Raw genomic sequence first — 23,890 nt, forward strand, 5'->3', positions numbered from 1 at the left:
ACCAAGGCTGCACAGTTGAGAGCCAATTTTTTAAAAAAGGAAAAAATTCAGTCAACAGTGGGCTCCATATTTGGCAGTGGTCTATAAGACTATAATGTAAGAACTGCAGATGTAGCTGAATTAGTAGAGTGCCTATCTAGCAGCACAAGGCCCTGGGACTTATTCCCACATAAACCTGGCATAGTGGTACATACCTATATTCTCATTGTGTGCGAGATAGAGACAGGAAGGTGATTGGGTCAAGGTCATCTTCAACTATAGAGCAAATTTCAAATCAACCTGGGCTACATGAGACTGTCTAAAATGATAAAACTAAACTTAAAATTACATAGCCAAAAACTTTTACTCTAAGTTTTCTGTTCTTACATACATACTTACTAATGTGTTACAGTTGCCTATGGTATGTAAGCATTAATAACAATAACAATCAGGTTAGATTTAGTATTAAATGATTTCCTTTACTCTGGTTATTTTTCTCAATGACAACACACACTAAGCCACTTCCTACTATCATCCCCCCCTTTTTTTTTCTCATGAATAGCATGGTGCAGACCCTACAAAGAAAAACAGAGATGGTAATACTCCTCTGGATCTCGTCAAAGATGGAGATACAGATATCCAAGATCTACTTAGAGGTGATGCAGCTCTCCTAGATGCTGCCAAGAAGGGTTGTTTAGCCAGAGTGAAGAAATTGTCTTCCCCTGATAATGTAAATTGCCGTGATACCCAAGGTCGCCATTCTACACCTTTACATTTGGCAGGTAAACGAGTGAAACTAGATGTAGGCAGGTGACATCTAAAATTATTTTTGTTATTGATTTATTTTTGGTGGGGTCCAGTCATGGGAGGTCAGAGAACAGCTTCTCGAGTCTGTTCTTTGCATTGTGGGTTCCAGCCGTCAAACTCAGGTTGGCAGCCTTGGCAGCAAGTACAATGACAGGCTGAGCCATCCTACCAGGCCTAAGATTCATCTTTACTCTTGAATAAAATACTTCTAAGTAAATTTGGAAGATGCAAGTCAGATTATCTGTTAACCCTGTCACTCTGACCTAGTATGTGTGTTTATGTATTAAGTGGTTAGCTGAATTTCACTTCCTTTAGTACTGATTACATTCAATAAGAATAGTTGTTAGGCGTGGTAGCGCGTGCCTTTAATTCCAATATTTGGAAGGCAGAAGCAGGTAGATCTCTGAAGCAGGGGCCAGCTTATATATATATATATATATATATATATATATATATATATATATATATATATATATAGTGAGTTCCTGGAGAACCAGAGCTACATAGTGAGAGACAAGCTCAAAAAAAATTTTTTTTCAGGTAACAGTTGAAATTGGCTCTGCCAATCACTGAGCTTTGAAATGCGTTCTTTGAGATCACTACATAGATTCATATTTGAAGAGAGTTATGAAAAACTTGCCTGCATAAGCCACCCTTCTTGATAGGAAGCTAAAATTTTCATTTTCTCTAGTGATAACTAAGTATAAGCAAAAATCAGGCAGACTTAAAAGACCTGCAGAGTTTCATAGACCTCTTGCCAATCGTGGTTTCCTAAATGTGTTTGTTCAGTGTGTGTACATGTTTGGGTCCTTATGCCATAGCATGTGTGTGGAAGTCAGAATAACTCTCCAGAATCAGTTATCCTTCTAGGGATCAAACTTACATCAGCTTTTCACCAAGCCATGTCATAGCCTCAACTTTTCAGTGTTTTTGTGATCTATTAATGTGATTTGCCTGCATCCATGTCTGTGTACCACCGGTGAGGTCAAAATAGGGCATTGGATCTATTAGAACTACTCTTGAGTTGTGAACTACTCTGTGAGTTCTGGGAACTAAACTCAGATCCTCTGCAAGAATAACTGCTCTTAACTGCTGAACCATCTCTCTAGCCCCTCATTTAGAACATTTGACATCACTATTTTAAGTCCACATTTTCTTTGTAAGTTGCAAACACATTGTGTACACAAAATGTGTCTGCTCACTTCTGACAAGGAAGAAATGTATTCATAAACTGTTTGCCATGCAAGTATGAAAACTTGTAAGAATGAGAACTTGAGTTCACATTCCTAGCAGCGGGGTGGGCGGGGAATTGCATCCCTAGAGCTCGGTGGCCAAACTCAGTGAGAGGCCACCTCATTGCGAGGTCAATCTCGAATGACCAGGTCCGGGAATCTTTAAGATGCCTCGGGTAAAGGCACTTAGCCACAGAATTCAGCATCCGGGACCCACATCGTAAAAGGAGAGTCAATCCCACAAGCTATTTTCTGACCACAAGCATGCACAGATACTAAATAAGTAATGATACAAAATTTTTAAAAATGGAAAGCAGCTGGGCGGCCTGATGGCACAAGCCTTTAATCCCAGCACTTGGGAGGCAGAGGCAGGCGGATCTGTAGAATTCCGGAATAGCCAGAGCTACACTGAGAAGCCCTGTCTCAAAACAAAACAACAACAACAAAAGAGAAGAGCAATAGGAGAAAAAAAACACTGTCTTCACCTCTGACTTTCACAGTCACCCACATGTATACACATCCTGCACCTTGTAACAGTTTAGATCCTTTATATCCTTCAAAGGGATGATGTGCATTAAGATTAACATGATAAAACTTTTAAAACCATTATCATTTCAATATTGAAAAAATTTACAAACTTACTTTCTGTCTGTGATTATGTGTCTAGAGATATTTTGCCATAAGAGAGTTTACTGATCTGGCTGACAAGGTAATAGATTGAGTCATGCTTCCAGAGCAGTAAGCTTATTCTTTGGTGTTAGCAATACTAAGCTTACTCTACTGACCTGCAGAGATCGCTCCTAAGCTCTGTCTTCAGACTGAAGCATGATTCTACAACTGCCTGAGAATGGGTGCTTTGTGTTTGCAACTAGATGATTGGTGCCTGTGTTTTCGTCTTTGGTGTCATACACCTATCTTTAGGGTGTTACATGTGACAACCAAGAAGACAAGGCCTTTGGTAGGGAAATTTTAAATAGAAAGATACACGAAATCTTCTATAAATATATAGCTATATGGTTAAGATGTGATTTTTCTAATGTGTAAGTGAAAGTAATGTTGCTTTCTTCCTGAATTAGCTGGGTACAATAATTTGGAAGTTGCAGAGTATTTGTTACAACATGGAGCTGATGTGAATGCCCAGGACAAAGGAGGACTCATCCCTTTACATAATGCAGCGTCATATGGGGTAAGTTCTGTGCTGTATTGAAAACCTGTGTGATTTTCAAAGTGGATGTCAGGGTCACAGCTCAGCTTCTTGTTTCACAAAGAATTGAGTAAGACATTAAATAACAGAAGTTTTAGTTGTTAATCTGTTATAAACATGCTGTATGATGTGACAACATATTTCTGACATTTGTTTTAGTATCCTTGGCACCTGTCTCTTATTTTGATGAAATACTGAAAGAGTGTATGTGTGTGTGTGTAAAAAATCAGTAAGTTTCATAGGAATCTTTAGAGATTCAAATATATTACCAATTTCCAACAACCCTAAAGATTCTGGTCAACATTGGCCATTGTCAGTGGTATAGTTTGAATAACTGAGGAATGCTGCCAGTTTGTAAATTATATTCACCAGTTATAATTCAAAAATTAGTTGGAAATCATTGAGTTGTATTAGTTTAGTTTATGGAAGTCTGAACTGTAATTTTTAAGCAACTACCCATAAGTTACAGTGCTAGGAAGAAAGAACTTTCCTTTTCATTTCCAATATAAGGGGATAGGTATAGAGCCAGGTTTGGTTTTGTGTTTTGTTTTGTTTGAGACACGGTCTCTTTATGTAGCCCTGGCTGTTCTGGAACTCAGTATAGACCAGTCTACCTTTGAACTCTTATTTTCTGAGTGTATGCTCAGCTCAGAACATTTCTTTTTTGTTTTTCTTTTGTTTTTGTTTGGTTGGTTTGGTTTGCTTTCTGGTTTTTCAAGACAGGGTTTCTCTGTGTAGCCTTGGCTGTCCTGGACTCACTTTGTAGACCTGGTTGGCCTTGACCTCACAGAAATCCATTTGCCTCTGCCTCCCCAAGTCCTGGGATTACAGGCATGTACCACCGCACTGGGCCAGAACCAGTTTCTTAAGTTCCGTAAAGTATTTCCAACTGTAACAGGAATATTTTCTTTTACAGCATGTAGACGTAGCAGCTTTACTGATAAAGTACAATGCGTGTGTCAATGCCACGGACAAGTGGGCTTTCACACCGTTACATGAAGCAGCCCAAAAGGGACGGACACAGCTTTGTGCTTTATTGTTGGCCCATGGAGCTGATCCTACTCTTAAAAATCAAGAAGGACAAACACCTTTAGATTTAGTTTCAGTAAGTGATGAGCTCTTTGAAAACTCAGAAAGTACACATGACATGTATAAAATGTCTGCATAGTGAGTATGGTTTTAGCCTAGATTTAAATTTAGGAATCCTTTTGTGTTATACTAAGTATATAATAGAGATATTATTCAGTTATTGTATACTAAGGACTTTGGATATGGGGAAAAGAACAGTGGTTGGGAAGCAAAACAGGCCCAGGCCCTCTGTGAATGCTGTTACAATGCATGATCCTAGGCTGAAGGTCTTACCCACTTTCCCCAGTTAAGTGCATCCCCAGTTAAGTGCATCCGATGCTTTCAAGGTGTAGTTGCAAAGCTGCTATTAGCAGAGACTCTGTTGTTCCTCACTGCTTCTTCCCACTGTTGTTCTTACCCTAGAAGAGCTGTCTGTGAGAGCCTGCTAGTACAGCTCAGCTGGTAAAGGCATTTGCTGTCAAGCCTAACAGCCTGACTTTAATCCCAGGACCTACCTGAGAGAAAAGAGAACTGCCTCCTACAAGTTGTCTTCTGACTTCCACTTGTGCATCTTGGCACAAACGCACCTGTGCACATACATGCACACAAAATGAATAAAGTTAATACTTAAAATATTTTTTAAGTTTGTGTAGTAAGTTGTAGGTTTTTCTTTCTTAGTCTATGACTGCTCCTTTGTAGTTCCCAAATCTGGATCAGTCACTGGAACAGGGGTACTCCCTTGCCTCTGCCACTGAGGTCGTTGACCTGAACAGTAATGTAGAAGGAAGGAAGGAAAATTTAGTCCTTCCTGGATCTTTGAGACAGTATCTTACTATGCAGTTCTGGGTCACCAGGAACTTGCTGTTTATCAGGCTGGCCTGGAATTTCACACCCACCTTTTTTTCCCCTAAGATTTGTTTATTTTTATGTGTATGTATGTATGTTTGTATGCATTTATGTACACCACTTTCGTGCTGGTGCTAGCAGAGGCCAGAGAGTATCAGATCCTCTGGAACTGGAGTCAGGAGATTATAAGCCATTTGATGTGGTTCCTGGAAACTGAATCTGAGTCCTCTGTAAGAAAAGCAGGTGTTCTTAACTTCTGAGCCATCTCCAGCCCCTAGCTTCTATCTTTTGCTGAGTGTGCTGAGATTACAGGCATGTGCCACACACCCTGCAAGAGACATTTTGAGATGAGAAAGATAGTGTCATCTATGGAGAAAATTTGCATTATCTCAGCCCATTGACCAAGTAACTGATTTAGTTGGGCTACATTCCGATTTAAAGAGTTGTTCCCTGGCAGGCTCACTACCAAACCGTATTTGCATGAAAGCTTCTTAGAATTGTCTCTTTGGTTCCAAGCTGATTTTTGAAGAATTTAGAGTTCATTTCTCCCAAATGTTGATGCACCAGCTCAGCACAGGGCCTGAGGATACCGACCACTGAGTAAAGCATTTGTTACACAAGTGCAAGGCCCTGAGTTTGAATTCACAGAACCTGCATAAATTCTGGATACATAGTATGAGCATGTGTGGGAGAAAGGAGGCAGAGATAGGAGTCCCCTGGAATCCCCGGGGCCAGGTAGCCTGGCGTCACAGTGATGATCAGACCATCTCTGACAAGGTCAGAAGTGAGGACCAACACTTAAGCTTCCTCTAATCGCCACATGCACTGATTTGTACGCTCATAAAAACATACAAAATAAAATTTAAAGATGTTTGAGAGAGTGAAAGCATATGTGAGACAGGCCTGACTACTGCTCCAGGTCCACCACTAAGTAAAGGGGCAATCTCTAGTTGCCTAGTTTAAAGCTTAGAAGAAGTGTTAACTATAAGCGATAAAATATAACTGGTTAATAGAGACTCAAGCATTGTAATAATACCTAAAGCCTTTAGATAGTTTTAGGTACCCGATCATACTTAATAAATGGTCTTTTTTATAGATAAGTAAATACTGTTTTCAAACTGTAAGGGTCAAAAGATGAACAAATTGAGGAGGAAGAGAAAGCTAAGGGTGTAGACACTAAATGACTTACCCAGAAAGCATCCCTGTTTATGATTACTTAGCTTCTTTTTTGTATGTTACTTTGTAATTGATTATTGGGGAGAGGAGGCTGGAATGTGCTTCAGTACACCGTAGAAGTCAAAGGGTAACTTGTGGGAGTCTGTTCTCATTAGACCATGTGGGAACCAGGATCAAACTCAGGTCATCAGACTTAGTAGCAGCCACCTTTCCACTGAGCCATCTCCCTAGCCCATTAGTTAATTATTTCAGTGTTATAAATGATTGCATGTCATTAGTGAAATGGATATAATACTGAATTTATTCAGTATTTCTCATCCTGGCAATTTGATTAAAATTGTCTTTTATAAAAACAAACAAAAAAACAGGATTTTTTTTTTGGTTTTGAATAATCACTGTTTTCTAAAAAAAAAATGGAAACAGTTTTGTTTGCTAAAGGTCTGTATAAGGTTAAATTGTTAATGTCAGAGTTCATTGTAATAGGGTTGAAAGCTCTTTACAGATTAGTTCTGTAATTAAGTTCAGCCCTTTCAGCTTTGTGATCTCAAATTAGCATTTTTTTTTCATTACACTTTGCAACGTTAGCAGGTTTGTTTGTTTGTTTGTTTGTTTAATTAAATGTGATCTGGAAAGGGTGTTCTGAATTGTTTTCTATTTAGTGACAATTTAGCTGACAGCATGTTTACTTCACTCTTAAATTTTCTAGTATTTCTCAGTGTCCTATGATAACAACTGATATGAATTTGCTAGGTTTTGTCTTGTTTTTATTGCATTTTATCAGGCATAGAAGAACTGTAAACCTTGTTTATGACAGATTCCATCTCCTTGAAATGTATCCTAGGCAGATGATGTCAGCGCTCTCTTGACAGCAGCCATGCCCCCCTCTGCTCTCCCCTCGTGCTATAAACCTCAAGTGCTCAACGGCGTGAGGAGCCCTGGAGCCACTGCAGATGCTCTGGCTTCAGGGCCGCCCAGTCCATCCAGTCTTTCTGCAGCCAGCAGTCTGGACAACTTGTCTGGGAGTTTTTCTGAACTGTCTTCAGTAGTTAGTTCAAGTACAACAGAAGGTGCTGCCAGTTTGGAAAGAAAAGAGGGTGAGAAATTTTGTGAAAATAACCATAACTCATATTGTAACTTCATGTTTTTCTTTTTTTTTTTTTTTTCTTTTTTTCTTTTTTTTTTTTAAACAGGGCTTCTCTGTGTAGCCCTGGCTGACCTGGAACTCTGGAGATCAGGCTCTGGAGACCAGGCTGGCTTTAAACTCACAAAGAAATCTTAATTCTTTATATGAAATAAATTAATATAGCCTAAGAGTATTCACCTTTTATTTTCTTCTATTATTAATGTAAATAGGATTTCTATGGTAATTCCTTACAATTCAAAAATTGAGTGTGGTACTACTGACCTATTTATTTACTTATTTATTGCTTACTATTGTGTGTGTGTGCAAACTTGTGTTATGGATTATGTGTAGAGATCAGAGAACATCTTTGTAAAGTAGGTTCTTTGGTTGGGGGGGTTGTTTTGTTTTCTGAGACAGGGTTTCTCTTGTGTAACCCTAACTATCCTGAACTTGCTCTGTTCTTCCCCTTCTGTGGGTTCCAGGAATTAAACTCAGGTAGCCAGGTTTGCAGAGCAAGTGCCTCACCCACTAAGCCATCTCAACAGCCCTGCTCCATTCCTTGGATGTCAGCCTTTACTGTCAAATTCCTTACTCTGTACATAGCATTGTGAAACTTTTTTTCATAAATTTTGTTGTAAAATAACCTGAAAGAAGACTGATTTTAAAGATGGGGCTAAAAGTAAAATCTAAAATGAAAATAAGATGAGAAATGTTTAAATATAAGAAAACCCCCTGGTTAACTGTTTGAGCTGAGCTTGATGGCACACATCCAGGTCAGCCTGGTCTGCATATCCATAGTGGATACAGTGGAGCCCTGCCTCAAAAAAAGAAAAAAAAAGTTTATGGGATTTTTGTTAGTTTTTAATATTGTATAAGTAGCCACTATATTAGTATTTTTGATTCATCAATACTTTTTTATGTATATAGCATCACAGAGCTTTTATATTTACAGTGTTGTACATGATTCTGATTTGAGATTTTGTTCTGGACTTTTTCTTCACAGACTCAGGAGTAGATTTCAGTATATCTCAGTTCATAAGGAATCTTGGCCTTGAGCACTTAATGGATATATTTGAGCGAGAACAGGTGAGCAGATGAATTCTGCTATTTGGTTTAGTATTTCATAGATATTCAAGAAAGTCTCAAACATGCTTCTAAGTGACTTAGACCTTGTAAACTGCTTTTGTAGCATGTCTGTTGTGTTTAGTGCTGGGCGCTGAACCCTGGGCCTCCTGCATGCTAAGTGTATTGTGTTGTGTTCTGTCTGCTGCAGCTCTGAGAGTGTTAAGAGACTGGAAATCAGTCACTTCCTGATTTGGGTTGGCTTTGGAGACTAAACTTAGTTCATTGTATCTAAAATTTGTATGTCGTAATAGAACATCCTCCTGGATAACATGGTTACCTGTTTCAATCCCTGAATTAAGTTATCTTTGAACTGTTTCTTCAGTTCTAAGACATTTCAGTCATTATCCACTCTGACATTCTGCTGCATACTGTGGACAGGATGGCGGCTGTGCCAGTCATGCATTTAAGCTTTCCCAGGTAGCTCCAGTTTGAAGTATTCCATCAGAGTACATTTACTTATTCCTTTTTAAATTTAATTAATTTGCATAAATGTTTTGTCTGCATGATACACACCATATGCACACCTGGTACCCACGGAGGTCAAAAGAGGATGTCAGATCCCCCAGAATTGGAGTTGTGAGTGGTTAAAAGCCACCGAACCCCAGTCCTCTGAGAGAGCAACAAGTACTCTTAACCAGTGAACTCTCTCTCCAGCCCTTACATATATTTTGTTGAGGTTGTTGTCGTGGTTGTTCAGAGGATATAATTATGGTAGATTTAACCTGCAGTAACGGGCAATCTAATTATGGAGGTGGAACAGGAACATGAGGAGTTATAGTATGACAAAGACTTTAGTAAGCTTAAAGAAGGAAAGCATTACTATTAACTGGACTGTGGGGTGGGTTTCTAGAAGTTGTGTAAATGAAACAGGAATAATGATTTCAAGCTCATGAAACTGAAATAGTTTAACTTAGGTAATGAACAGTGATGCAGAGATACCACTTAGCATAGGCCACATCCTAGAGGAACCATGCAAGGCCTGTGTAAAGAGTCAGATACAGAGTGATGATGGGAAAGTACAATAGAAGATGAAATTTGAAAGGACACTTATGACTCAACATATTTTGCTCCAACTTTTTTAGTTTAATAAATGATTATTTTCTATCAAGGCCACTTAAAATAATATGAAGTGGGGCTAGCGATGTGTCCCAGGATTTGATTCCCCTCATCAACCTGGTGACTGACAACTGTCTGTAACTCCTTTGGGGAGGAGGGACATGAGAGGGGAAGTTGTTGTGTTGTCCTCTTGTGCCTGCCAGGGGCAATGGATGTACAAACAGACAAAACATTTATACACATAAAATATATCTTAATAAAAAATACTATGAAACAAACATGAATATTATGAGAATATCTATATGAATGTCCACCAAATGAGTAAACATTCTGAACAGTTTCCTTCTCTTTTATAAGATCACCTTGGATGTACTAGTTGAGATGGGGCACAAGGAGCTGAAGGAGATCGGAATCAATGCTTATGGACATCGACACAAGCTAATTAAAGGGGTGGAAAGACTTATCTCTGGACAACAAGGTATTTCATTTTAATAACGTTGACAGTTTAACTATTCATATAAAGATAGTTCTCGGTGTGATACTTTAGCAGTCTATGAGAGGTTTTTTTGTTGTTGTTGTTGTTGTTCTGTTTTGTTTTAAATAGGAAGGGCGCTAAAAGGGGTTTGAATAGAAAAAGGCCTAATACTTAAAACTGCCTGACTAATGTTAATTATATGACCCAAAATAAAATGTCTCGGCCCAGGCAGAAATTTTAGGATTATTTTAGCTCCTGGAAAATGGGAAGATATAATTAATGAAGTTACTCTAGCTCTGAAGTACTGTGATTTTTAAAAGATCTGGAACATGGATGTCGCTTTCTCATATTCACATGCTTGATAATAATTGGGTATTAGACAGTCCATAAGATAATGTAGTAATGTTTTCCATAGCTAAATTCATAACAGCATGGGTGAAAGTCTTAGAAAAGAGTAAGGGAAATGTAAATTACATTCACTTAACAGATGTTAACACTTGTGTGTACCAGAAATAGGTAAAATTGTGAACTATTTTGAGTCAAAACCACAACCACATTTTACCTTTTTCATTAAACTAGAATAGTGATTTACCCTGCTGCTCACACTCCACTAATAGGAATGTAAACTAGTGCACTCACTATGGATATCAGTAAAACTATGGTTCAGCATGAACACCCATGGGTATATATTTAAAGGAACGCAAATCAATATATAACAGATAGTTGCATATCCATATTTATAGCTACTTTATTCACAAGAACTAGGAAATTGAGCCAGTTTAGATGTCCATCAGCAGGTAAATGGATAAAGAAAATGTGGTGTATATATATATATATATATATATATATATATATATATATATATATATACACACAGTGGAATTCTAGTCAGCTGTGGTCAACGACATTTGCAGAAATCTAGCTTGCACTGAAGGTCATTATATTAAGTAAAAATAAGCCAGATTGAGATAAATCTCATTTGTTTTCTTTCATGTGGAACAGAGATTTAAATTTGTGCATGTGTGGCATGGAAATAGAAAGGGAGGGTTGAGAACAGGGAGGAACGAGAAGATAGTGGAATGTGTGTTGTTAAACAGAAAGGGAGCCAATAGGCGGTGGCACATACCTTTAATGCCAACACTTGGGAGCCAGAGGAAAGTGGATCTCTGAGTTCCAGAACAGCCAGGACTACACAGAGAAACCCTGTCTTTAAAAAACAAAAACAAACACAAAAAAGAAAATGAGGGGAGGTTTGCAAACAAAACAGAAAGGGAGACTAGGAACAGGAAAGACCAGTAAGAGGGGATGACAGGGAAGAGGGTAAGGTGAGGAAAGTCAGGATAGAATATAATAATGCATGTTTATGAAGGGCTGGAATGGAACCTACCACTCAGTTTGTTTTGTTAGCCAGTCAAAACAGGAATAGATGTTTTAAACATCTTAAAATAGGAGGTATGCAACTGAGTTTTTGTTTTGTTTTGTTTTAACTATTCATAAAATGAAAAGAGCTTTCAGGATGGGGAGGAATGTGCACTGGCCAAGATGAGAGTCAATATTTTTTACTTTGAGTGTATGCTGGAGCACCACCTGCATTCAGTACTGGAGGAAGCCAGAAGAGGGTATCAAGTACTCTGAAACAACCGGTATACATATAGCCATTGCCATGTGGGTTCTGGGAACCAAGTCCTGGGAGAGTGACTGATGCTCCTAAATACCAACCTATCTTTCTGGCACCTGGGTCTACTTCTTGAGAAGGAAAATAAAGAGAGACCACTTAATGTTGAATTGATTAAAGCTAAGAAATCCTTTAAGCTGATAGAAAGTAAGGCTCAGTATTGAAATACATCATTCTAGGCTATGCCTGGTGTGCCTAGTATAATGACAAATTTTTTAAGTGTGAAATACAAGAAAAACCCACAACTACCTGGAGTATCATTAGTATAGGATAGGTATTCTAATACCTATATTGGCTGGACATGGGGACTCGTCTGTTTAGTGCCATCACTTAGAGGAGACAAGAGGATCTCTGCATATCAGGCCAACCTCATCTACATTGCAAGCTCCAGAACTGCCAGGACCACAAAGAGAGACCCCTGTCTGTTGATGTACATTAGGGATGTTGGGTTCCTTGGGGTGAAGCCAGCTGCCTCTTTGGAGCACCCCGGCCCCTCTCTGGGTATCTCCAGAGTCCCCAGAATTAAACTTATCTGCAGCTGGCAGAAGTCACGCCCCAGGTAGAACACATAATCACCTGCTGTGAAGCAGCCTCTTATCCCACACCTAGGATTAAAACAAAAATATATTCACATAACATAACTGGGTTTTTAAAGAAACCAAAACTTACTACACCTGTCTCAAACAAAAAAGAGTAAATAAGACCTGTCATCACAACTCCTAGAATAATATCTTTCCTGTGTAATTAACATCATGACGGGATGCCAGGCATGGGAATTCCACACACTTGGGAAGCAGAGGCAGGCATATCTCTGAGTTCGAGGCCATCCTGGTCTACACAAGTCCAGGACAGCCAGGGCTTGATACACAGAGAAACCCTGTCTCAAAAAGCAATAAATAAATAAACATATAAATAAATAGAAAATCATGACAGGATATACAGTTTTAGGAAAGAGCTGAAAAAAACTAAAAACAGCAGTGTTTGTTCAAATAGATGCATCCTAATTGTTAGAGTACATTCAATCAGAATCAATGATTTATCTACTTTCCAGGTAGCTGAAGAGATTGGTCCCCAGGCTTCTTAGGCCCTGTAGTTGCATAGTCCCTGACATGTCCAGCTCATGTGCGGTGCAAGCATTCTTTTCTGCATGGAGAAGAGACATGGTCTTAGCACAGTAGCTATGTCTGGTCTAATACCAGAATCTCTGCTCTGCATAAAGTTGCCATCCTTTGGTATTCATTCAAAGGCGAGCTTCTCTGTTTACATCTGATTTGCAAAACTGAGTCAGATCTTTGACAGTCTCGGGGGTGGCCTACTAGCTTTTCCTGACCCTTCAGAACAGATTACAAATTGCTACATGAAGCATTTGTCAGTCTTTTTGGAGGAAGGAGTGCTTCTTGAGTTCAGGGAGGTTTGATTGGTTGACTTTCATGGGGATGTTGGTTTTGTTTTGTGTTATTTTGTTTTCTGATGCAGAGTTTCACTAGGCTGGCCCCAAACTCAAGAAATTCTCTTACCTTACCTTCCTGCATGCTGGGACAACAAATGTGTACTACTGTGCCTAGCTATCACAGTGTTCTGTCAAATAGTCTCCCTATGGGCCTCATACTTCCTACAGACATAATCAAGTCTCTGCAGTTTGCCTTAGTGATGGTCCTGTTTCTCAGGCCACATCTCAAGCTCTAATCTCCAAAGGTGCTTTTTGCCCTAGCCCTAGCGTAATGAATTCACCTCTCTTTACAAGAGAAAACAATAGAGAGATGAAAGCTGTACTACAAATATGACAAATAAATTAGAAGTTTTTTTTTTTTTTTGAAACTCCGTTAACTTTTTTTTATATAATTAATACATAAAAACATGTTTTCTGGGCTGGAGAGATGGCTCAGTGGTTAAAAGCACTGACTGTTGTTCCAAAGGACCTGAGTTCAATTCCCAGCAACCACATGGCAGCTCACAATTGCAGGAGATCTGAAACCCTCCCAATGACACACTTGAAGGCAGACCAATATAATAAAATAATTAAAAAAAAAAAATGCTTCCTGACTACTGACATTTAAAAAGCATGCCAGAGGGTCTGTCTGGAGCAAGGACTCAGCATTTGGTTAAACACACTGGCTGCCCATCCAGAGGACCTGTGTTCATTTGGCATATTGGCTTACAACTGTATACTTCCAATAGACCCAATAATGTCTTCCTCTGCGTACTTCATGTATGACGTGGTACACAGATATACATGAAGGCAAAACACTCATACTTTACTAAAAGGCTGAGTAGTTAGTAAAGAAAGTAATTTGAAGAAAAAAGTATGCTTATAAACGTAACAACCACGGGGAGTGGAGGGGCTTTCATAAATAGTCCCTAAAACCACTCTAACCTGTCAGGTTAAAAATTAGTACTTAAGAGGCTACTTGGCTTAGCAGATAAGAGTGAGTACTGCATTTGCAGAAGATCTGGGTTTGCTTACAACTCTCTGTAATTCCAATTCCAAGGTGTCATCTTATGGCCTGTGCAGGCATTCATACTGTGCACATACATACATGCAGACAGGCAGACATATAAAATAAAATGAATCTTAAAAAAATAGTGGGCAGAGATAGAGCTGCCTAAATGGCTTAGTGTTGCCCAGTTATGAGAACCTGAGTCAGATCTCAGAACCCACAGAACAACAAGCTGGGCAATCACCTCTTACTCCGCTCCAAGGAACCTGCTGCTGCCTTCTGGCCTCTGTGTACACAGGCAGGTGCATGCACGCGCGCGCGCGCACACACACACACACACACACACACACACACACAGTCAGACACACACACACCAGTATTCCGAATATAATGTGATATCATGGTAAGTACTATATAACCCTGGGGAAGTTGGGCAAAATGTGTAACTGAATTGTTTGCACTTTTGCATTCCTATAAATCTAAATTACTATGAAATTAAGATTTGGGGGAATTGGTAGTGTCAAATAAATCGTGATTGGGGTTGGTGCTGTTTTATTGGCAATTTTTTTACTTTTAAATTTTGTTTCATAGGTCTTAATCCGTATTTAACTCTAAACAGCTCTGGCAGTGGAACAATTCTCATAGATCTGTCTCCTGATGATAAAGAATTTCAGTCTGTGGAGGAGGAGGTAGGTTCATCACCCTTAGGTAAATGGCTCAGATGGTTCTAACCATTCATGTTGTTGATTCAGATGTTATTCCTAGAAATTTCCATATCTATCTGGACATGCACTTTGGTTTTTTAGAATGTCCCTCTTTTCACACCAGGAAAATTTCAAGATTTTACAGTACATTTCTTAATTAACCTTAGTTTCAGTTACTTGTTCTACCTCAGTTAATGCTGAACCAGAATTCTGTTGGGGAAAATGTTGCTGTCATTTGAAAATAATGGTAGCGTTCACTCCTTTTATGAAGACAGTCACATAGCGAGGAATTGCAGACAGGACTCAACATGTAGATAGTATATTGAGTATGGAAAATTTCTATTCTTTTTTTCCAAAGAATTCTTTAGTCCCCAAAATCTCTTTGAAGAGCACTCCCCGCCTACCCCCCGCCCCACTGCCACCATCCCTTTTTTGGTTTTATTGAAACAAGGTCTTACAGTTATGACTGTCCTAGAACTTGCTCTGTATACTAGGCTGGCCATGAACTCAGACATCTCCCTACCTCTGACTCCACAGTGCAGGGATTAAAGGTGTACACCCAGCTGAAGGCCTCTTGACACTGTATCTGTGCCTTGTCTTTTTGAATTAAGCACAGATAGAACATTGAGATTTAGTTCTTAAGTTCATGCACCTAAGGAAATGCATGTTGTGCTTTATTAAGCTAATACGAGCACAAATAAATCATTTTTTGCTTTCATGTTTTTACATATATTGCATTGTTTTTTCTTAGTTTACATTATGTAACTTTTCACCTATAAATAAGTTTGTAGGGTGCTTAATAGTCATATCTAGATAGAACTCATGGTAATGCCAGCACTGTGGAGGCAGAGGCAGGTGTATCTCTTGAGTTCAGGACAGCCTGGTCTACAGAGCAAGTTCTTGGACAGCCAGGGCTACACAAAGAAACCCTGTCCCTAAAGAAGAAAAAAAGACAATACACATGAGTTCAAAGAATTTATGTCCTATCAATAAATATATTAAAACCTAATCTTGAATCTCAGAAGTAGGATCAAAACCATGTCCGCAAGTCAGAAAAGACAAAACTAATGTATATGTTTCAAATTATCTTTTATCAGATGCAAAGTACTGTCCGAGAACACAGAGATGGAGGTCACGCAGGTGGCATCTTCAACAGATACAATATTCTCAAGGTAACAAGTGAAAATAAGTTTTCATAAGACTAATACTTTCTACAACCTAAAGCCTTAAGTAACTTTGTTAAGAACTTAATGATCAGGGGCCAGAGAGATGGCTCAGAGGTTAAGCGCACTGGCTGCTCTCCCAGTGGTCCTGAGTTCAATTCCCAGCAACCACATGATGGCTTAAAACCATCTATAATGAGGTCTAGTGCCCTCTTCTGATGTGAAGGCGTACATGCAGATATTATATACATAATAAATAAATTAATTAATTAAAAAAAAACTTAATGATCTCTCCAGCTCTCTGACATGGCTTCAGGGACTGTTACAGGATAGGGAAGACTGTTCTCCAAAACTTTAATTCTCAAAAGCTCTGTTCTTTTTTTGTTTTTTTGTTTTCTGTCTCTCTTTGAACAAGGGCTCACTATCTACCTAGGCTAGTCTGAAATTTGAGTCTTTTGCCTCAAAAGATTTCCTTAGAACTGGTACTGGGATCAGACCTCTGTATGGGTCACCATGCTCATCTCTTTTTACAGTTCGTTTATTTTTAGGTTCAACATGTTGCCACATGCCTTCTCATGTCTCTTAGTTCAAGGCCTGCCTGGTCTATAGAGCAAGCTCCAGGACAGGCAGGGAAACAGAGAAACTGTCTGGAAAATAAGGAATAAGTAAATAAATAACTTGTCAAACAGTATTAATATACCATGAAGTGCAGGCCACCTTTAGGGTAGTAAACACTAAAGCTTACTGACTGTGGTGTACTACAGTCAGATCACTTAGGCAAGGGGATCACTTCAGCATGAAACCAGGAGAGGCTGATTTCCAAATTCCTACGTTCAGTTGAAAAGGGTGCTATATCCTCCTCCTTAAAGGTATTTCAATACAATATTTAATTATTTTTAGGCCTAAATTGGCTTTGTGTGTGTGTGTGTGTGTGTGTGTGTGTGTGTGTGTGTGCATATACATAAATAAAGATCAGTTTGCCAGGTATGGTTCTTGATACATGTTTTATATATTGTTTGTTTGTTTGTTTGTTTTGAATCAATACTAAAACTGCAACTCTCACATGTGCTCTTGGGGATGACCAAAGGGCTGTAGCACTTCGTACTGGAAATGTCTTTTTTGACAGTAGAGATACTCCAAATGAGGCTAGCTTTCATCTTTAAATCTTCTCCAGACAAAAGTAGGAACTGGAGGGGAAAGGGGAAAGAAGGTGGGAGAGAATGTGTGGGGGTGGCTATTTCAAATCACGTTTATGGTATTTTGAATTGGATAAAGTCAGGAGAGCAGGGTGCTGTGCTCTTTTTCATACTTTTCTACAAAGTCCAGCATATCAGAGGTTATTTCAGTAATGGCTTAGTGATGGTTTTGTTTAATTGATACTTCCTATTTTAAGTAATTTTAAAATAGAACTATTTCATGCAACTTTCAAGTATTCTTGGCCTCTTTCTGGCCATGTGTAGTCTTTTTCTCTTTGGGAAAAAAAAATTGTTTCATGTGTGTAAACTGATACAGACACAAACTGTACACAACCACTTACATGTGCAGTTCTGAAGACAGCTTATGGGAATCGGTGCTCTTTTCGTGTGGTATTTTTGTTAAAATAAAAAATATCATTTAATTTTTCTGATTCTTACAGATTCAGAAGGTTTGTAACAAGAAATTGTGGGAAAGATATACACATCGGAGAAAAGAAGTTTCTGAGGAAAACCACAACCATGCAAATGAAAGGATGTTGTTTCACGGTAAGTTTCTCACCCTATCCTCTCTGTAAGATTGTAGCGTACGGGGGCTGGAGCGATGACTCGGTGGTTAGGAGCACTGTCTGCTCTTCCGAATAGACCCTGGTTCAATTCCCAACACTCCCATGGCAGTTCACAACTGTCTGTAATGCCAATTCTAAGGGATCTGACACCTTCACACTGATGCACATAAAATAAAATTTAAGTTATTTGATTAAAAAAAAAAAAGATTGAAGCTTACAAGCCGGGTGCAGTGTCACACATGCCTGTAATCCAAGCACTCTGGGAGGTAGAGGCAGGAGGATCTCTGCCTCTTTGAGGCCAAAGTAAGTCCAGGACTACACAGAAAAACCCTGTCTTAAAAAACAAAAAGCCAAAACAACAACAACAAAAGATGGTATTTACATCTTTTTAATAAGATACTGTTTCTGTAACTTTTGAATTTGTGTTCATATTTTCAGGGGTATGTGTGTGTTTTAGCAAGTATTTTTATAAGTTAAGAGTACCTCATTGGGGTCTAGCAAGGTGGCTCAGTAGTTTTGCAAGTCTTGCCACAAAAGCCTAATGGCCTGAGTCCAGTCTGCAAAATCTGTGATGAAGGAGAGAAGCAAGTTCTGAAATGTGTCTGTTGGCACACTTATGCAGACCCACACAATACTCCCGACCCTGGTTCTTGGGTTCAGTACAGTTTTGACTGAGCTTCTCATAGCAACAAGGGGAGGAGTGGTATTTGCCTGTGGAATCTTCTTTATCAGGTAATGGAAGAGAAGTGGAAGAACAGAAGGAGAGCTACAAGGGAAGGAATAGGAGCATGACAGGCCATTTGGGTACTTCAACTATCTAGAAAAAAAATGCACAGAGAACCAACATGGTTGCAAGACCTGATGGCAGTTAGCCTTGCTGTGTGAAATGAACTGTGACTCTCTCAGTCCTAGATTTGTATGTGTTTGACTCTGGAACATAATAACTTTTGCATTGGTGTTTCAAATAATCTTCTTTTTCTGGTTGAACTGCCCTTTGCCATCTAAACCATCACCCTATTGGAATCATTAATCAACATTAGGGATTCTTAACTCTAAAAATTGGAAGCCAGGCTCTGTAGAGATGACTTAGCAGTAAAGAGCACATACTGCAGTTACAGAGGACTGTAGTTAGGTTTTTGTCACCCACACTGTGTGTTTCAAACCACCTCTAACTCCAACTTCAGAGAATACAATACCTCTGGCCTCTGCAGACCAGCTGCACTGTGTGCACATACCCACACTGACATACAGACTTACACATCATTAAACATAAGATTTTTTTTTTTTTAAAGTGGAAGCCAAGCAATGGTGTCACACATGATCCCAGTACTCAGGAGTCAAAGGCTGGCAGATCTCTGAGTTTGAGGCCAGCCTGGTCTACAGAGTGAGTTCCAGGACAACCAGGGCTACATAGAGGAGACCCTCTTTCAGAAAGCAGGAAGAACAACAAGAACAAAAAGGCAAGCCAGCTGGCAGTTTATTCAGGCAGTGGTTCATGCTCAAGAATTTAACATCAGGGGCCAAGTCTGATGATGAGCTCCTTTAACCCCAGCACTTGGAGCTAGAGGCAGGTGAATCTTTGTGAGTTTGAGGCCTGTCTGGTCTGCATAGTGAGTTCCAGGACAGTCAGGGCTATGCCCTGTCTCAAAAAGAGTTTCACATCCAGGGCAGGGCTTGTGGCTCAGTGCGTTACTAGCATGCACAAAGCTCTGGGTTTGATCTTAGTTCCTTAGAAAAATTAAGTTCTCAGAAGCCTTTGTTTTGTTTTTTAAATTGCTATTGCCCATCTGTTTATATTTTAGGGTCTCCTTTTGTGAATGCAATTATCCATAAGGGCTTTGATGAAAGGCATGCATACATAGGTGGCATGTTTGGAGCTGGAATTTATTTTGCTGAAAACTCTTCCAAAAGCAATCAATATGTGTATGGAATTGGAGGCGGCACTGGATGTCCAGTTCACAAAGACAGGTCTTGTTACATTTGCCACAGGTGAGAGATTGTTTCTTATTACTTGGTAATAATTAGATCAGAACTAATTACATATTTGAGAAACATGGAGGGCAGGGCATACCTGCCATGTAGAGGCATCCAGATTAAACTTTGTCTCCTCACAAGTTCCAGTAATAACTAATGTTTGCCAAAGGATCTGAATGGGCCGGCATGATTCTAAGCAGTTAATACTTGGTACTCCATAAACAGTGCTGAGGAGAGCCACCAAGACAGTGCACACCTACTGCCCAGCTATGTTGACAGATAAGGTGGGAAGAGCAGAGGTCAAGGCTACCTCAGCAACATAGCTAAGCCCTATCCCAGGGAGGAAAAAACAGCCAGACATGGTGGGGCATGCTGGTAATCCCAGCACTCTTCCCCTCTGTGTCTCTCCCTCCCTCCTTCTCCCTCTTTCCTTCTGTCTTGTCTCTGTGTCTCAGTTTCTATCTCTTGTGCACGCATGTGCTGTGCGAGTGCGTGCATGAGTGTGCGCTCGCGTGCGAGTGTTGAAACAAGTGTTACTCTATCCCAGGCTGTCCTGGAACTTGTATAGCACAGGCTGATCTCAGACCCAAAGCCGTTCTGCCTCAGGCTTCTGAGTGCTGTCTCAAGGCCAGCTTGTTTTATTCTCACTGCCGTTATTTTCTCCCTAAGCTTTTTAGGCTTAAGAATTATATTAGGAAGTCCCTTCTGGGTGTGAATTCCCACCATTTCTGTTTTGGGTCACAAGTCTGTACTATTTAGGAAGCTACAGGATTTCAGATTATGTAAATTGAATACTTGTTTTATTTGTCTTCTGTGGTTGAGATTATTAGCAATAAGCAATGTTCTCATAGTTTCCCTAAGCTGTTGTTGGAATATGATACTTGTTAGTTGTCCATAAATATGTTATTAACATAAGAATTTGCTGTTCTGGGTTTATGTGTCCAATCTGTTTTCAGGGTGAAATTTTCCTTTTCATGTTTTAGGCAGCTGCTCTTTTGCCGAGTGACCTTAGGAAAGTCTTTCCTGCAGTTCAGTGCAATGAAAATGGCTCATTCTCCTCCCGGCCATCACTCAGTCACTGGCCGGCCCAGTGTAAATGGCCTCGCATTAGCTGAATATGTTATTTACAGAGGAGAACAGGTAATTCACTTCTATTTGTCTTCGGCAGTGCGTGGCTCTTACATGGATAGGGCATGTAGCCTTAACTGAATTTGGGTGGCAGGGGATAACCTCAGGCTTAAAATTTTACAAATAAAATCTTTGTCGTAAGATTTTCAAAATCAGAAAAGAGCCATTGATATATCTAACCTGTTCAGAGTGTGTCAATCAGTACTGAATCTTTTTCTCTTCCTTTTTTTTTTCTGTAAAATATACCAATGTTTTGTGATTCTTTTCTGCTGTCACTGACAAAGACTTAATGAAAGCCCGTTAGAGAAGGGTGGCAGAATTCTCTCAGTTAATGACAACAGACAGACACATACTTAATTCTCACCCTATACCTGCCTGCTGATGAGAATCTAAAGAATTGGAGTCAAGATGGGAACATTTAGAGAAATATCCCCAGGTGGTTCTGGTCTGCAGGACTTCTCTAGGATAAGAATGCTTCTGCAAGGATATCTTACTACGAAGTAAAACACACTTACCAACATTTGAACTATTTTTTTTTTCCAGGCTTATCCTGAATATTTAATTACTTATCAGATTGTAAGGCCTGAAGGTATGGTTGATGGCTGAAACCAGTTCCACCAAACCTAGCGTCCAGAAGCAGCTGATGGCCTCTTAAGGTTCATCCTTGGCTGGAAAATTCATCCTGACTACAGGCCTATGGCAAAAACGATAAAAATGTGAAAGAAGCTTAACATTCTGACTTGATAAAGCTTTAATAAATGTACAGCGTTTCTAAGTATTTCCTGTTTTTCAGCACTTTAACAGATGCCATTCCAGGTTCAACTGGGTTTGTCTGTACTAAATTATAAACAGTTAACTTGAATCTTTTATACGTTGTGTATTGATTCTAAAATGGTGATGCCCTCGACAGAACTCACTTTACTAATCAGTACTGTGTTCTTTAAAACACAGCATTTACACTGAATACACTTTCATTTGTAAAATGTAAATAAGAGCTTTTGTACTAGCCCGATATTTATTTACATTGCTTTGTACTATAAACTGTTCTAGAGCTGCAGCGGTTTACAGAGTATTTTCATATGTGTTGCTCATCTGTGTTTCATCTGTCGTCGCCTGAGTGATTGCTACATTTGATTCCAGAGGCTGCTTGGTTCCTAAGGGAGACTTAGTGGGGAAACATTGACTTATCAAATTTAATTTGCTAATGGAAGCATTTCTCTCTCAACAGAAATCTTTCTCATTTAAGAATTTTATGAATACTCTGGGCAATTAATTGGGGCTGTCTTTGTGTCTACAAGGCACATGTTCCAGAGAGCTCTGGTGTGAAATGATAGGGTCTGGTGGCTAAGGAAACTTCAATGGCCTTAAACTCTGGGTCTTGTTCCAGAGAGGTCTCTGATGTTCCAAACATCAGAGCAGAGCTCCCTCCACATTGTCAAGACGCTAAGCCCTTCTGAACACTTAGTGCTTAGATCGTGGAATATAGTGAAGTTAAGTTTCAGACATGGGAAAGGCAATCATGGGTAATTTCCCAGTCAGTCCTAATTGCCTCTATCTAAAATGGAGGACTAGCAAGTGGGAGGGGCAAGGTTTTGTTTCGTTTCATTTCGTTTGATTTTTAGGTTTTTCTTCATCTTATGGCTGTATTTATAGCCAGTCCATTCATCATGAGTAAACACAACCCAGAACCATAAATGTGAGTGTATCCATCTGTGGGTAGTCTCTGGTTTGGGCAAGCCCAGTGCTTCCTACTCCTGTCAAGGCATTCTGCCCAATTGGAAATACACTATCATGGGCTTATGTTCAGTATGGCAGCTATGGAAGAAATTACTCTCCATGGAAGGCCACTTCTGACTATTCTCTAATGTATAAGCTAATGACTATTCTCTAATGTAAGCCTTACACCCAGCATCATGCATAGAGGCCTGCTTTACTGCTTGGCAGGATACTCAGAAATCGAAAGATTTTTTTACCCACCTAAGTCTTTGTAAATGGGCATGTCTGCATTACTCTCTTTACCAACTTACCTTTGTTTTACATTTTATTTGGTCTCTTAATTACCTGGTTCTTTGTATAAACTTATACAAATAGTTGCTTGAAAGTCAAGTTTATTGTCCTATGGGTTAAGAGAAATGTATTTCTGGAGTTGTTCCTATGCTGTAAATTGTGGTCAAGGTTTAAGAGGTCAAGTCCTGACCTGGAAATGCTTTTATACAGCTCTCTGTTGATTACAGATATGATCCTAAAATCATTTCTTGGAACATAAAAGTGATATGCCAAATTTTATATAAAATTTTCAGGTTCTCTAAGCTTCTGGGTTTTATAGATAAAAGATAGTGAAATGAATTAATGGGGTTTATATTTACATGCTTCTCAAAGTTTGGTCCATATTACTCTGTCTGTGGATCTGGAATTGTTTTCATGTAAAAATCATGGTCTGTTTATAAGCTGTGTTACCTCCTCCAACCCATTGCTTACTTGTGTTTCCACTGTGGTTGATGCGCTAGCATGGCAGTGTTTATTGGGAGCTGGGAGTTTGGGGGTGTGGGTTAGTGCTTTGCATGAAATATCTTACTTTATAATGATGAAATTGCTTTTTCTTTTGCCTTGTGATTTTTTTTGAAGTGAAATTTAATTTGTGTGTGTGTGTAGTGCTCTTCTGCTCATCTGAGTGTCTTACTTGTATCACATTCCATGCCCTCACTTAATTCCTAATAAATTGTTTACTTGTTTTCTGGGTAGCATGGTAATTATTGGAGTAGCATAAATGTGTTGAATGGCCCTTGAAAAATTAATTGAGGTTACAGTAAGTTGTAATTGCAAGAAAACAATGTAGTTTTGAGTCTAATAGTGACAGGGTGCAGCGTAAGTGTAAAGTGCTGAGTGTTGTGGCCACACCTCCTCAGGTGCTGTATGGTGAAGGTCAGATGTGTTTGGACGTGCACATCATCCGGT

The 23,890-nt window shown here is 39.3% G+C and overlaps 1 protein-coding gene across 3 annotated transcripts in view; it reads left to right on the forward strand.

Moving 5' to 3' along the window:
* Tnks2 (tankyrase 2) overlaps window positions 1–23,667 on the forward strand; it is a 61,014-nt gene extending 37,347 nt beyond the window's left edge. For 2 of the 3 annotated variants that reach the window (XM_021631274.2, XM_021631275.2), the window contains 12 exons: window positions 542–761; window positions 3,095–3,204; window positions 4,139–4,327; window positions 7,154–7,406; window positions 8,439–8,521; window positions 9,974–10,094; window positions 14,796–14,893; window positions 16,006–16,080; window positions 17,708–17,813; window positions 19,636–19,822; window positions 20,791–20,947; window positions 21,479–23,667. In XM_021631274.2, coding sequence (XP_021486949.1) covers window positions 542–761; window positions 3,095–3,204; window positions 4,139–4,327; window positions 7,154–7,406; window positions 8,439–8,521; window positions 9,974–10,094; window positions 14,796–14,893; window positions 16,006–16,080; window positions 17,708–17,813; window positions 19,636–19,822; window positions 20,791–20,947; window positions 21,479–21,541 — 1,662 coding nt within the window. In that variant the 3' untranslated portion in view covers window positions 21,542–23,667. The remainder of the gene's footprint in view (window positions 1–541; window positions 762–3,094; window positions 3,205–4,138; window positions 4,328–7,153; window positions 7,407–8,438; window positions 8,522–9,973; window positions 10,095–14,795; window positions 14,894–16,005; window positions 16,081–17,707; window positions 17,814–19,635; window positions 19,823–20,790; window positions 20,948–21,478) is intronic. The other variant, XM_021631276.2, reaches the window with a different exon arrangement.
* Window positions 23,668–23,890: the final 223 nt, after the last annotated feature.

The sequence above is a fragment of the Meriones unguiculatus genome, chromosome 1 (genome assembly GCF_030254825.1).
Source record: "Meriones unguiculatus strain TT.TT164.6M chromosome 1, Bangor_MerUng_6.1, whole genome shotgun sequence".
NCBI lineage: Eukaryota > Metazoa > Chordata > Mammalia > Rodentia > Muridae > Meriones > Meriones unguiculatus.